The following is a 16,065-nucleotide window of genomic DNA, read 5'->3' on the forward strand; positions in this document are numbered from 1 at the left end:
AAAAACTTCCATGTCATGTGACTTCAGGAAGACCTTCCATCAGAGTGGCTCAAGCACTGTTAAAGTTAAAGATGAAGATTGTATTCATCATTCAGATGAGCTTTGCCATAAAGTTAAAAAAAACATATTCCACAAAAATCAATGGAAGTTCCAGGAAGTTAGCCTAGAAATCTAAACTGCCAGGCTAATCTAGCAACTCTCCGTTGGCTTGTGAGCTCGAAAAATTAAACTTCTATCAGGCCAATCAAATTGTGTATAGAGTCGTTAGGCGGGCTTAACATAATGATTGATGGCAGAGTTGCAACGGTTTGGCTTGAATTTCCTGCTACTTGAAAACAAATAAGATAATGTTGCTGTTGGCGAACAGTGTGACACGAGTTAAGCTTTTATTAAGTTGGCAAAAGTTTGAACTAGCCAACTAGCTCCGCTGGTGGGAAACGCATGGGACTCACAGCTGTACTATTATCCCGCCCCTCGGACTGAGCACTGCGAACGGTGAGTGCCCAGACCTACATTTTAATGTGGGTCTGGCTCGTCAGGCTACCAGGAAGTAATTGTACCATTGGTTGTACAGATCAATTAAGTTGAAAGGTCTAGTTAAATGGTGACCAAGAGACCACTGTGTCTTGAAAACGGCACGATCATTTGAGCAACGGTGGAACTGGGCTGATCTCTTGATTATATTTTGACTGTAAAAATTCCCATCAGTCACGCCATGTTAAACCAAGCCAATAGGTACAAGTAAACTTGAGTTTTGGGGTGACTTCTATCGTACCACTGAGTCTGTGAATGAACAGTGTTCCTGTGTATTTGGTCATCACTCCCTGACACGGTCCCACAGCCTTCATGTTTGAGTTTGAGTGGTATTCAGTAACAAAATGCAAAATAGTAGACGATATGGAGTGAGTTTTAAATAACTGCCAGAGATACTGCATTGAAATGAACCATCATCACATAGCTGTGTGCATAGCACACAATGTAAAGAATGTAAGGTGCGTACTACAGTAACTCTATATACTATAACAACATCCTGGTTCTGTTATCATTGCATAAATGATACGTCTGAAAAACAAAATAAAAAAAAATTACAACTACGATAAGCAATATAAGCATGGTTATAATGTTGAACGCAAAAATAACATGAAAATAAATAAAAGTGACAATTAGGTCTGATTAATTCATAAATAACTTCCATATATAAATCTGGTTATATTTTCTTTCCTTTTCCCTTGTTCTTCCCCAGCATAATAATGTTGCACTGATAACATAAGTGTAGTCACTAACATGTCTCCAAGTATGAACCTGCAAACTATGATCTAATATACAGTACAACATAATCTTAATCAACATTGACATAACTATAAAGTGACTCTTACTGATTCCATTCACTGACACTTTCTCCAAAATGACAAGTGACATTCATTCATCCATTCCACAGTACAAAACATTCCTATGGTTTAAGGACCTTCTGTGTAACTACAACATGGAGTGAAAACTGTAGTATTGACAATTCAACTTAAATCTGGAACGAAAGAAAGGCTTCCAAAAAAACACAGATATAAGGGTGAAAAGAAAAAAAGAAAAAAAAAAGACAACAAAATGAAAAGGAAAAAGCGATGGGGGAAGGGAGAGAACCCCCGCCACAATATTGCGTGTTGTCACTGGCCCCTCTTTTGACACTAGTTATATACAGTACATGCCTCTTCCTCCTCCTGGCATATTCCTTACATCTTCATCTTCTTCTTCTGTCCACTTATGTAACCTTCTGCCCATCTGTTCATCAATCTGTCCATTCCTCCATCAGTCTCTCTCATCTGTGTGTGCATGTGTCTGTGTGTGTCTGTGTGTGCATGTGTGTGTCCACTGTAAGAAAGATCATTTTTCGTTGCGTTTCTCTTGTTTTGGTCGGATGGTGGTGGGGGGGGGGGTGTAAGGTCACTGTTCCTCCAGCCAGGATGGCTTGTCTGAGCCAGGGGGTTTGAGCTTGACGTTGAATTGTCTGAGTGTCTGTTCCAGCTGCTGCTGGTTGCCTGCAAAGTAGGCCGAGATGGCGTTGTGGAAGAGAAGCAGCTGCTTATGCATCACCTTCACCTGCACACAAACACATAAGACATCAAACATGATTAGCATTTGTGCCGTGTTAGCCTTTTAGGATTTATAGAACAATCCATGTTTTACTGGACAGAGAGGACACTGCAGTGTGAACTCTGAAGTAGTACAAAAGTTATCCTAAAAAAATATAATAAAAAAAAAAAAACCGTGGCAAAGGATATTAAACATAATCTTTTGTAGAAATTGAATTATTATAATATGGAACTCTTGATCATGCATGAAATTACTTCTGAGAGTTATGAATTTGACATTCAATTAGCCCAGGAGTGATCATTCACTTCGAATTAGAGGTCTGCCCGGGACAGATTTTTCAGTCCCGCGCCAGCCCCTCCAACATTCTGTCCCCTTCCCCCAATAATGTGTCATTTTTTGTCCCGCTCCCGCCCGCATCTGTGACATTAGGTCTCACTCCTGCCCGCAAAAGCCCGCAGGAAATGTAGAAGGGGTATTCAGTTTTGCCTTCTGTCTCCCAAAAGGAGACTGCAAGATGTCTGATTTTAAGTTTCTTGATTCTGAACAGGCTACTGTAACACACCTATGCTTGCTGGCATCCATTCTTTAGAAAGGCACTAACATCTAAAGTAGCCTAGTGGTGTCCTCTTCCTCTGCCATGCTTTCAATTTGGAGTTTGAACCAAAGAATTGAACCCACATAGGCCTAAACAACAATATCCGTCACTTAAGCTGCTTAAACCCCGTTTTTAATGCTGCCTAACACAATATCCAGCACAACTTTAATTTTATACACTACTTTAATAATTTCTACTAGTGCTGTCAAACGATTAAAATTTTTTAATCACGATTAATCGCTGAATTCCTATAGTTAATCACGATTAATCACATATTTTATCGCATGATTAAAATTATTTTGCATTTCTGAACTTTCCAGGAGTCCACGTTAACAATATAAAGCAATTATTGTATATCTTGATTAGGATTCAAATGAAAGCAAAGCAAGTTACTTCATTAGCTTAACATAGACGTATGTCTATTTGATTATTTCAAATCAAATTTCAAAAGATGTGCAGCAGACCTGAGACAACACAATATATTCTTCAGAAATATAGCTAAAAAAGGGCATAACAAACATAAAATACTATATTCATTATCTTTGAGTTCAGTTGAAAATAAGGAACTTTTCGACATGAGTGCACTGCCATTTTATAGGCCTACAGTCTATGGTGCACTGTCACTTGCCACACACATCAGCGCCGCACACATCAAGTTTTTAACACGCAAACACTGGATGAACAATGGATTTTATGGAGCGGCGTCGACCAAATATAACTGAATCGTGATTTACACGGCGGCAAAGTGCGATGCTGGTGTGCAGAGTTGCCATTCATGGCAAATAATGTATTTTCTTTAAAATATTCATATAAAATACAGTGTGCATAGATTGACTATAAGAAGAGGTGTGTCTTATTAGTCCCACATAGGATAACTATTCTGCATTGGTTTGGAATCACTAGGTCACATGGCTTGGGAGGTATTGAAAAAAGGAGACTGTTTCTTATGGGAAATAATGTATTTTCTTTAAAATATTAGTATAAAATACAGCGTGCACATAGTCGTTATAAAAAGAGGTGTGTCTGATGAGTCCCATATAGGATAACTATTCTGCATTGGTTTGGAGTCACTAGGTCATATGGCTTGGGAGGTATTGAAAAAAAGGAGTCTGTTTCTTATATGAAATAATGTATTTTCTTTAAAAAAAAATCCTATAAAATACAGTGTGCACATAGTCGTTATAAAAAGAGGTGTGTCTGATGAGTCCCATATAGGATAACTATTCTGCATTGGTTTGGAGTCCCTAGGTCACATGACTTGGGAGATATTGAAAAAAGGAGACCATTCCTTATGGGAAATAATGTATTTTCTTTAAAAAATTAATATAAAATACAGCCTGCATACAGTGGCTATAAAAAGAGGTGTGTCTGATGAGTCCCATATAGGATAACTATTCTGCATTGGTTTGGAGTCACTAGGTCACATGGCTTGGGAGGTATTGAAAAAAAGGAATCTGTTTCTTATATGAAATAATGTATTTTCTTTAAAATATTAGTATAAAATACAGCGTGCACATAGTCGCTATAAAAAGAGGTGTGTCTGATGAGTCCCATATAGGATAACCATTCTGCATTGGTTTGGAGTCCCTAGGTCACATGGCTAGGGCTTGGGAGGTATTGAAAAAAGGAGTCGGTTTCTTTCTATGAAATAATGCATTTTCTTTAAAATATTCATATAAAATACAGTGTACATACAGTGACTATAAAAAGAGGTGTGTCTGAGGAGTCTCATAAAGGATAACTATTCTGCATTGATTTGGAGTCACTAGGTCACATGGCTTGGGAGGTATTGAAAAAAGGAGACTGTTTCTTATGGGAAATAAGGTATTTTCTTTAAAATATTAGTATAAAATAGTGTGCATACAGTGACTATAAAAAGAGGTGTGTCTGATGAGTCCCATATAGGATAACTATTCTGCATTGGTTTGGAGTCACTAGGTCACATGATGTCAAAGCTATTAACAAAAAAGTCTATGAAGGTAATTCACTTTATAGACGGTCCCTAAGTAGGTCGGCTGGGATCAAGTAGACAGGTCATCTGTTTGTACATTGTCTGCAAACACGGGGTGAAACCGGCCGCATTAAAAAAAGAAAAATGAATATCTGTCCAATATCCGAATATCAAATATCAAACTAACTTCACCTCGGTTTCTAACGTTACTAGTTGTTGCAACAGCTTGTGAAAAAACTACAAAGTTTGTTACACCAAAAATAACGTTAATCTCGCGAAAAAAAAATTGACGCCGTTAAAATAGTTTATGTTAACGCCGTTAATAACGCGTTTAACTGACAGCACTAATTTCTACATGTTATTTTTACGCATATTGAGGGAGTGCAGTGAATCATTTGTTTTTCCCGCACCCGCAAACGCGCCATGTCCTACGCCACTCTTTTTCATTGCGACCCGCAGGAGTGCAGACCTCTACTTGGAATTTACTTTGGAATCTTTTTCTCCTGACCTCATACAACTGAACTAGTTGAGTTTGTGGAATAAAGTGCCCAACTGAAAGAACTGTGAATCAGCATTATACCTCTGCATGTACATGTGTATTTCTTGAGTTCATTTGTGATTTTGCACCCATGTGTATCTCCTGTGTCTTTGGTCTGTATGCAGTGTATCCTTTGTTTATCCCCAGGTGTGATTCTCTATGTATATACTAGGTGAGGGTATACTAGGGGGTGGGGTTCCACAGGTAACATACTTCAGTTTAGGATTTCTTTTGTATAGTTAGAGATACTGGTGAATCTTTTGGGTTTCATTGAAAGAAAGCCGGTTTCCTGATTGACCTGAGTTTCTAGATAACTGTGGTACTGGGAAAATTACCACCACGACCCCTGCTCTAAAGGAAGTGTGCGTACTGTAGGTATTGTCTTTCTGTGGTTTTCATGGTTTCCATACCTTATTCTCCTCGAGGAACTTGAGTTTGATGGAGACGTCGCTGCGCAGCCGCTCGTACTTCTCTCTTTGGACCTGGTACTGCTGCTGAGCCATTTCGATCCGCACCATGGTGCCCGCGTCACGGGGCCCCGCGCCCAGCTCCTCCAGGTCCGCCCGGTAGGCATCAAACTCCAGCCTACAGAGAGAGAGAGAGAGAGAGAGAGAGAGAGAGAGAGAAAAGAAGGAAAGAAAGAAAGAAAGAGAGAGAGAGAGAGAGACAGAGAGAGAAATATGTGTTTATTTCTGTCAAAATAAATGAAGACCAGGCCATCAAAAAGATGCGTCTCTGTAGGCAGCCTAGGCTCTGAGATCTGGACACAAAACAATTGCTACCAACAAGGGTTGGCAACCCACTCAAAGGCAAAGTGTTTTCACTCAAGGTGTTTCAACCAATAACCGTCAAGATGCGTGTTTAGGAGAGTTTTAATTGCACGGGACGGAGGGGGAGGGACTAGCGAGCTAGCTCTCTGTTTTGTTTGAACATCAACAGAAGTGATGTATCCCCGCTATCGCTGATGCAACCTTTAATGAACATGAACATGCCCCTAGAGTGCTGTTGGCTGCAGCAACTCGAGCTAGGTAGAACTGTTTTTATTTCATACCGACAGTACTCGGTGACCTCGAGAAATAGAGATCTATGTGAAAGAATGCCAGAATTCTCCTTTAAGGGTTTTTTTAACCTCATTTTGCAGATTCGCTGCTGACTATCTACTGCTCTTGACCCACTCTTTAGGTCAAGGAACATACCTTCCCTTTCTTCTCTCTCATTATTTACCAAATAACAAGATGTTTACTCAGAGCTGGCCCTATTTAGCCCTAACCCTCATCTCCTGACCCCCCCTCGCAGACTACAATGAAGAGAGGACTCTCTCTCTCAAAATAAATCTACGTCTTTCAGATGAGGGGACAGAGGGTCAGGGTACAATCAATACAAAGCACCTTGACTATCCGCTAAGCTTTCACTTCACTGGCTGATAGTTTATTATCTATTGGCCTGCTGCTGCTGCAGCCACGGGTTTAGCTTAGGCCACGCATTTGCAATCAATGAGCATTAATTAGTCAGCGTGTGTAGGTACAAACAGTAGAGCAGTAACACAAATTCATAAAGAAGGGGGACACTTACATGTTATGTGCTTTTCACAAAAGTTGGTTGTTTCCAGAATCTGCCATTATTTGGCTTAGACACCTTGCTCATACAGCTGTAGAGGGACTTTTATTCAAAATATGGATTTAAAGAAAGTTTGTGTTGAGGATTGGAACTAGTTTTTCTCTTTGCCTGGCTTTGTTACATGTGTATCTACATGTGTATATACATCTATATATCTGCACTTGTACAGAAAATCATTTTACACATATACACATGCATATAGATGTACAGTATGTGTGTGTGTGTGTGTGTGAGGAAGACAGTAAACTCTTCTCACTCTAACGGAGGCAGACTAATCTGAGAGTAGGTAAGAGATATGCTTTTCTCTGGGATTAAATCCTCAACACACTGGATTAGTGCATCTTTTGAGAGGCCTTTGGCCAGCTTACCTGGCATTCTCATACATCTTGATGGTCATCAGCGTGTCTTCCATGGTCTTGTTTACCAGCGTGTTCACGCTGGACACAAAGAAGTTGATGGCGCCCAGCAAGGTTTCGCCATTCTTGCAAAGCAGCTTCTGGGTCTCGGCGTTGTACCCAAACTCGTCCTATGGAATCATCAAGAGTCTGCTTTTTTCACAGATTTAAATACACATGCGCACACACACACACACACCTAGAGGGTAAAAGGACTCTCCACTTTGACACTATTGATGCAAGTGTGACCCCAATAATGTCAAGTGTACTGCCTACGAGCCTTAAAGAGAGATTCTCTGTGTGGACTACTATTATATGCTACAGTGTGACTGGGGAGTAACTGAGGAAATGAAACACTAACAATTAACAATAACAGACTATTATAACAGACTATTATGTTCTGATCTGTAAACTTCATTACACTTAATTTCACAACACTTAATGCAATTCTGCCATCTACTGGAGTTGCGCAAAGACACACTTACACACACACACTTACATACATACACAAACACACACAGGAACTTGCTACAAGACCTTGCAAAAATGTTATGAGCAACACTTTCAGCAATAGAACAGAAAAGAATATACAGCATTGCATGCAGCAGACAAAACATGTTTTGCATGCTTATATTGTCACATAATTTGCAGGCCTACACACACACACACACACTATCAGTGGCAGTCGTACCTGCAGCTCAGGTGACTTCTGGCTGAGGTCAGCAAAGATGTCCCCCAGGGCCTGCTGGGTTTGCACCATGTTGTAGAAGTGGCTGGTGAGGGAGCTGGCTAGGCGCAGCACGCTCTCATACTTGCTCTTGGTGTCGCGCAGCAGGTCAATCTGAGTCTCCAGCTCCAGGTCCACCGTGCGCGAACCCCGCCCGAAACGCTCCGAAAACATCTGCTTCGTACACTGGGGGTGTGTGAGAATAAGGGGGTATGGAAAGAGGCAGTAAGAAGGGAGGAAGGAAAGTTCAGTGTAGATCTCAATGTTCTCAATAGACATAAACGAATAGTGTTGCAAATAAGTGATGAAGCCATTTATCTGTTAACAAGAATCAGTTAATATTGGGCACGTACTTTGTATGTGTTAATGCCCCACTTCTTCACACTGTCAAACTTCTCCACGGCGACGCCTCGTGTTGCCTCCTCCGCCATCATAGATGGGTTGCTGTTACTGAGGTGCATGCTGGGAGCTGAGATGGAGGAGACCATTTTTTAATTAGGTTGTAATAACAGTCAGCACATATTCACATCGGCAGAGTATGTCATACTGACATATTGAAACAGATTAGAACTGTAAAGTATCATGATGTAACATGATGTATCATCGGCTCATATTATTAAAGGTGCTATGTGGAGTTTTTTTTGGTCAAAACATCCAAAAATGACTGACCTAGAAATAGAGAATGTTAAGAAACAACCATTTCGATGGAAAGTCAAAAACACCTATGCGCTGTGTTGTCCAGATTCCCCCTGAAGTTAACATGCAAACCAGCTAGCGCCAGGTTGTAATTCCGCATTGTGCCATTTGTGGTTGCTGCGTCAAATACAATGCAAGTCTATGGAAGAGGGCCACGTGGCTGCGTTCAAGAACTCAAAGCTTACAGAATTCCACATAGCTCCTTTAATACTCGCAGACACAGCAATAATGTGAAAATGTCAACACTGTAAATTGGAAACCTTGATGTTGTGAAATAATAACGTGAATAAAAGATGTGCTGTGGAGAAGATGGCGTGCGGTGTGGGGGGGGGGCGGAATGAGATGGACTGGGCAATGGGGCCCATGGGATACCTGGATACTGCTGTGCCTGGTTGGCTATCCGGCTGGCTGCTGATTGGCTGGGGGTGATGCCACGTGATTTGTTGCGCAGGTCTGAAATGGGTGCGTAGGAACAGGGAGGAGGGTGCAGGGGTGGGGGGTGGTTGGAGGGGAAAGGGTCATTTCAACAACCAGTTTTGGTGTCGAGGGCGATCATGGGGACAGTGTCCATGCAGTGATTCATTGGTTATGTGGTGGGTGGGTAGTTATTGTTGGGATTGTTTAAATTACATGTAGAATGGCACATATCAGATTTATAAATTGTCATATGATTGTCAAGGTAGAGACAATAGGTATGGGGAGGTAAGATGATTAAAGATTGAATTAAATATTAGTAAATTATTTATTAGTAGAGTAAAGGGTAGAGTAGATTATGTCAAAGCGGCACACATATTAGGCACGTTTAGTGTAGTAGTAAGTAGAGTGTGGGATTCGGGTTAGTTGAAAGTATGAAAGAGGAGAAAAGAGCATGCAAAGGAAATAGCGGGATGGTGTTGGGTGGAGCAGAGAGATGACAAAATGAAAAGTGAGTAGTGGATGAAAACGAGTTCAGTCGAGACTGACAGAACTACATGATATAAAAACATGTACATTATAGAAGTTAACGCACTAAATTACTGCTATCCAGACATTACTTGCTTGTTGTAAGAATTAATTCACTTCAGATGTAGTTGTGTGCATGCAACAACATACACAGGCCCACTGTTAAATAGAGTACAGAAGTGTAACAGTCTATTAATAACCTTGGTTAGTTTGCCTTCTTCATATGGATTAGACCTCTGAAAACATGCTGCCAACAGGCCTCTTTCTTCAGCCAAAAAAGAAGTATGCACTTCTGCTAGACAGGTAAAGAGTGGAAGGCTTCGAGATACAGAAGTGGAAAATAAGCATTCAGTTCTGGAGGTGTACGACCACCTTCTTTGGGTTCAGCTGATTTCCTTCTGCCCAAGTATTCAGGGTTATAGCGGATGGCAGGGCCTGAGAAAATTGGTTTTAGAATGGCATTATTTACTGAGATTCTTCAGGCAAATAATCAGTCATCGGAGGCCTTAAGACAGTTTAAGGCCGGAACCTTCACAGTAGCAGAGTGAATTAAAGGTCTAGTTTAATTCCAGACAACAGATGTCTGTCCCCAGAGAGAAGTCAGACAGAATAAGATGGAAGGAGCAAATTCAATTTGTGTAAGACAGAAGTAATCAACGCGGTCAGTGCCCCTAAAGACTTCTTCAGCAGTTACCTGAATTTATTACTTCTTTCCATTAAACAATTTGGGAGATACTGTAGAAAATACCATATTGGTGAAACCACATCAATTTTAGTAACAAATTTAGTCTCAATGGAGAAAAAAAAAATTCTTTATGAGATGGTATAAACAAGGGAAGTGGAATGTTACATGACCGACTCCAACAGCACACAAAAAAATGGCCGAGCCACAAGCAAATCTAAAAAACGGACTAAATAAACTTCTCTAGTTTGTTCCCCAAAATTGCAATAGCTTACACAGTGTTCTATTCCTATGAAACATCCTGTGCTGCCAACACAGGAGAACACACTGGTGTTTACCGGTGAAAACACTCTGGCCTAAAGAGACCAGCAAATCATGATAATGTCCACTACGCCCTAGCCAAACGAGAGCAGATACCTGGATCTGTGTTATATTATGCTGTTACAACAAACCTCCAGGGAGGTGAATGCCTGGCCATTATCATGCTTTCAAGAATACAACCACTTTAAAAAAAGATGATCTGTTCTGTCAGCAGAGCTTTATAAATCAAGCTAACGGCTCCTCTGTGCTCCGTCAGGACTAGAGCACTCGTGCCACGGTACCTTTGATGGAGCTGGTGGGGATTATGCCATCTGCTGCGCCTCCGTAGCCTCCGGACACGATGCTGGTTTCGTTCAGGTTGGGCCCGGACACCATCACCTGTTGGAGGTCCTTTTGGAGGCATGGAGGACAGACCATAAGCTTAAAGCACAGGGGGAAGAGGGGTGGGGATGGTTTAAGGCGGAGATGTGCTTCAGTGTAAATAATTCCCAGTGAATGATGTAAACTGCCTGGGGTTGGGTTTGTAGTTTGTTGTGGAGGTCTGGTGCAGAGGTGATGTCCACCTTACCAGAACATCTCAAAACTACCCAGAAGGTGCCCATCACCTGTGCAAAATCTGTCTCCAAACTCACCAGTGTGCAGACCTTGGTGACATTCATTCTCTGTTTATGACCATCATCAATATACTGAAACACATATCCGCCTTAAGAGGCACTGTGCACGCAAGTATACCTAGTAGAACTATCTACAGTACAGACACTAACACTGTTTGGCTACACAACAACAGGGTTCTGGGGCTACTTTTGGGGCCAGGTTTATCAGACAGTCAGCAATCTCAGCACTGCAGTCTGTGGAGATTCAATGAGCCACTCAGTCAAAGCAGTGCTTTGTTGTTGGGTTTCAAGTGCTTCGAATGTGGGGACTAGTGTTGGGCACTTGGCAAGCAACAGTTCTTGGCATTCAATACCATTTAAATGCATTGTATCCTATTACTTAGACAAGGACACTGATAGCCATGGCTGAGTGGAAAAAACATTGAATGACTTGATATGGCCTTTCTGATATGGAGGGTGTTGGAGGCTGAATCATTGGCCTCTGTACTTTCACACAAAATTGTGTGAGACATTGAGGGCCAGATGTACGTACATTTGCGAACGTAGCGTTATCAGCGTCATGGACACACCGCAGATTGCGAAAGCTGTCAGACCCAAGTTTCCGTCGTATTTATCAATCGTTCAAACCTTAGTGTAAACTGCGCCTTTCTCCGCCCATAAACGCAATTTACGAACGTCCACAACTGAATGACAGCACCTACATACAAGCGCAGTTGAATGAAGTTAACTGATGACAACATTAAAAAGAATCAAAGTTAAGAGATCATGAAATAATACCATACATGATCAGATGTAAACAAGCTGGGAGATAATGAAGATCAGTAGTTCTACTCAAACTACTTGTGCACGTATATACTGTAGGCTATGGAAGATTGGTCAAATCTAGCAAGTAGGAAAGTTTAAGTGAATGACGTGAAAGTGAAAGTAAGACATTCGAAAGGCCAACGAAAGTTAAGGTTGCTTTTGGTAGTACAAATACTTTCACCACAAAAACTGGTGTTCTAAATAACGATTCTGTAGTCTTTGAAAGGTTCTCTTATTGACGCATTGAACTGCAATTTGGATTAACACCTGCTTTTACAAGGCGGAAGTATTTAGGCGCAGAATAGACGTGCGCTTTCAGGAGCAGTCTTTGTAGGCCTACATACCGCGGAATACATAATTAGGCACTCTTTACTCTTTCCCTCCCATCTTTTTACGCTAAACACCCACTTTCCCCTGGATCCTCCCATGAATGCATATGCATGACATGACAAATGCAATCTGTCACTTTCAGCTCCCGCGACAGGCAGTTTGCGCTTTTATATCATTGCGGCCTGTTTGTACATACCTCGCAATGATTTTACACGCACATTGCGAAACAAATACGCCTGAAGTGGGCGCAAAAGCGTTAGTACATCTGGCCCTGAGACTTTAAAAAAGGCATACATAGAGAGTTTATTTATTTTTATAAGACCTACGGAAGAACAGCCCCAAGTTGCTTGACATAAGGCACATCAAAACAAGAACAAGCCACATGACAATATTTGCAAGGTAGACATTTTCTGATAATAGGAAGAAAGCTTGAACACAATCTGGCATAACGTTACACAGACATATAGGAATCCCCACAAAATAGGTCTCCCATACATTAGTTCATTTCAATGTCAATGATGCATTATGTTAAAAGCCTGTATTATTACATGCTGTCTAGTTGTGTTTAAAGGTGTGTTCTCAGATAAAGTAGGAAAGGGTCAAAATGAGTTATTATCACTTGGGTATTCAGGACAGGCCTGAAGTTACTATACAAAACGCAGGTCAGTATGAATGCAGCCAATTTACGCCTTTTGGAGGTTGATTAAAAACAACACATTCACAAAATGGAAGGGATGGACAATGCAGATCTTTGGATGTTACTTCAGGTGCCACACCAACATAATACCAGACAATTCAATGCAAATTTAGCTCCAGAACCACAATGGTTAGTTAGACTGCCAAAATGCACACACAAAGGGAGGTAACCATGGGAACATTGACCCTGTGCCCACCACTGAACCTTCTCTGAGCCTGTCCTACCTTCTCATCTAAGTTCCAATGTGTAGCCTGTACGGAGAATGAGACACAAAGACACATAAACAAATAGAACATTTCAAATAGGGACTATCATGTCAGGGATCATAACAAGTGTCGCATAATCACAAGACTAATTGTGGCCATAACAGCCACAGGCTACTAATGAGCACCAGCCTGTCTGATGAGAAGGTATCACTGGGACTGAATGCCAGCCTAATAGCAATGCAGGGGCAGATAAACAGCGCACACACACAGACAAATGGATTTCAAAGGGGCGCCCACCTGTTCGAGGCCATCATCTTCTCCCAGTGTTCTGGAGTCTCCGTTACTGTTGATGGGGATTTCCATGGTCGCTGCTTTGCTCATGATGCTGTCTGCCATGTTGAGATTCTTCAAAGTTTGACAGAGGAAAGGTTGTCAGTGCAATGTAAAGAAAGCCAAATGTCTCAAGTCTTACAAGTTACACAGGCAGATTATGCAGAGTATCAAAGTGGACTATTCTGCATGGTATTGTGGCCCTCGACACTAAAGTAGTTAAGTCTATGTCTAAAATGAACAACTAGATGCACTCTACATGAAAGTGCCATTAAATAAATGTAGCCAACATAAGAAATGCAGACGATTAAGCTCATCTGAGTGCAAGCGCTCCACATCCTATTGTAGCTTTTCGGTACACTGAAACGCTCTGTAGCCTACTACATAAAACGGTATTTCATAAATATGATATTTACCGGCAGATAAGCATCCAGCAACTGCAGGCGCACTAACAGTTATCCGCAATCACGACTCCTAGCGCCGAGGCCATACCTTACAATAACTACAGCAGAGAGAACGGGAAAAGACCCGCTGATTCATAAAAACAAATATATGTAGCAGCTATAGCCTACACGTACCTACAATGCCCTAAGTCATTGTGTGTGTAAGTCTGCCACTTGATATGACATGCTGATAGAATTTATTGCGGTTTCTCACTTCCTGAAACATTAGAATGATATTCTAGTTTGCCTTAAGCTACACTACCAAAAGGAACTCATGAATTTTGCTAATTGATGCATCTGTTAATATATTCAGAATCGCTCGTTCAGATTGAAAACGTAATGATGATGCTGGTCACTAAACAAAATCATTTTCTCAATTCAGCGGCGCATTGAATATCACCATCACCTAATCCCATAAACAATGTAGCTATGCTAAAGTTGCCATATGACAATATGCTTCAATTATTATAGGCCTAGCTAAGTTAGCAACCAATTACCAAGGCACAAATATCCTCCAAGAAGTGCCCATAATTCACACGATCAGAACAAAAATGTAGTATTGAAAACGCTGCAAGACCAACTGGCCTAAGGAAATTTATGTGACACGTCACACCCCCGTCTGCTTTAGCTAGCTAGCTAACCTTGGTGAGCTACCTTTGCGTCTTCGCTAACCTACGTTAGTTATCCCAGAGAATGTCTCGGTTATCTATTAATCCCGCTAGCAAAAGCGGCTAGCAATCCATACACGACATTCCACTCAAGCATGCCCCACGAGCCATTTAGCGTTAATTCTCAAAATGCACAGTCAGTAGAAGCAGTATCTGTTGAAAATTGGTTGCATATGTTACACTGTGTGCACACATACAATGGTTGGTTTCACAGCCACAAACAGTTCCCGTGACAGCTAAATGGCTGGCTACTTCGTAAACGCTTAGACAGTTATCTTGCTAGCGAGTTAGAGGTACTAGCCGGCTGGATGCATTGAGAGATGATGCTCTTAATTTTTCTTACCTGTGACCACTTCCCAGATTCAACCACAACACTGCTTACAGTATTCCACGAGTTTCAAGTGTAAACTAGCATCCAACGGGATTGTAGAAGAATGACACCGTGGAGATTTTTGTTAAATATCTGCTGAATGCTTCATGGCCATCGGCTGCACCTACGGGATTTCTGACTAATGCAAATCTGCTCAACCCGACTGACAGAAAACGGAACTGACGACACATCCTATTCGCCAAATGCCCACTATCTTTGCCCACTGTGTCCGAGGTCCATCAAAGCTAGACCTGACAACGAGAAAGGAAACCTGTGCAGAGAGAAGCCTTATTATTATTATTGTTGTTGTTGTTGTTGTTGTTATTATTATTATTATTATTATTATTATTATTATTAGTAGTAGTAGTAGTAGTAGTAGTAGTAGTAGTAGTATAAGTATTATTAGTATTATTATAACAAATGCATAATGAAAAAGTATTCTTTTTCCAGCCGGTTGCTATAAATCTAAATGATGAATCTTGCTATGCAATTAAATGACAATAAATGTTATTATTATTATTATTATTATTATTATTATTATTATTATTTATTATTTATCCAGTCTCGTTGCGCTGGTCCTGAAGAGAAAGCAAAGGAAGAGTAGTTGTTGTTGTAGCTTACTGTCAGATGGTGTCGCTATAGTCTTTGTGATAATAAAATTGAAACTGTTGAACACCGGTTGAGGGAAATGTACTAGGCCTATGTGATGCAGGTTGCACACATTTTTAACAATGAGTGAAGTTGTGATTGATAAAAACCTTTGTGGGATTTATATGAGAAAGTGTTGTATTATATGTTTCAAAATAGGCTTTGATGAGCAGTTACATAAATCTAGGCTATCAGTGCAAAACTATGTAACTCAACTATTTTGGCGACAACAGTTAAATGCTAAAATACACATAGGTTCAATGCAACAGATTCAATACATGCCATGGCCTGCTTATAGATTCAATTTATCTCTTTCAATGTGTCCTAAATTCTAAAGCCCCTTTGAAGTATGTTTTAACCCAGAACACAAACATAAATAAGAGTATATTGGTGAAATCTGTAAAGA

General features: G+C 40.8%; 1 protein-coding gene across 9 annotated transcripts; it reads right to left on the reverse strand.

Annotated features, from left to right (window-relative positions):
- Positions 1 to 889: 889 nt before the first annotated feature.
- Positions 890 to 15,243, reverse strand: LOC125308345 (arfaptin-2-like). Of its 9 annotated transcripts, none has more exons than XM_048264775.1 (11): positions 14,985 to 15,243; positions 13,498 to 13,605; positions 13,219 to 13,245; positions 10,831 to 10,969; positions 9,919 to 9,981; positions 8,977 to 9,057; positions 8,262 to 8,377; positions 7,873 to 8,094; positions 7,155 to 7,312; positions 5,580 to 5,754; positions 890 to 2,091 (listed from the first exon to the last, which is right to left on the reverse strand). In XM_048264775.1, the coding sequence occupies exons 2-11, from the start codon at positions 13,594 to 13,596 to the stop codon at positions 1,936 to 1,938; spliced, it is 1,236 nt and encodes a 411-aa protein (XP_048120732.1). In that variant the 5' UTR covers positions 13,597 to 13,605; positions 14,985 to 15,243; the 3' UTR covers positions 890 to 1,935. The 9 variants fall into 9 exon arrangements, with proteins under 9 accessions (XP_048120732.1, XP_048120734.1, XP_048120733.1 ...); XM_048264777.1 differs by having other exon boundaries at positions 10,831 to 10,939; positions 14,985 to 15,242; XM_048264776.1 differs by lacking the exon at positions 13,219 to 13,245 and having other exon boundaries at positions 14,985 to 15,242.
- Between the last annotated feature and the right edge of the window lie 822 nt (positions 15,244 to 16,065).

Source organism: Alosa alosa, chromosome 15 (assembly GCF_017589495.1).
Source record: "Alosa alosa isolate M-15738 ecotype Scorff River chromosome 15, AALO_Geno_1.1, whole genome shotgun sequence".
NCBI lineage: Eukaryota > Metazoa > Chordata > Actinopteri > Clupeiformes > Clupeidae > Alosa > Alosa alosa.

Bases quoted from the DNA above. Each gene is read 5' to 3' on its own strand.
- LOC125308345 (XM_048264775.1), bottom strand. From the start codon at position 13,596: ATGGCAGACAGCATCATGAGCAAAGCAGCGACCATGGAAATCCCCATC. The intron at 8,378-8,976 runs GTATCCCATGGG...CCTCCATCTCAG, and splicing joins CCAGGCACAGCAGTATCCAG to CTCCCAGCATGCACCTCAGT. The intron at 2,092-5,579 runs GTATGGAAACCA...GTTTGTGTGCAG, and splicing joins AGTTCCTCGAGGAGAATAAG to GTGAAGGTGATGCATAAGCA.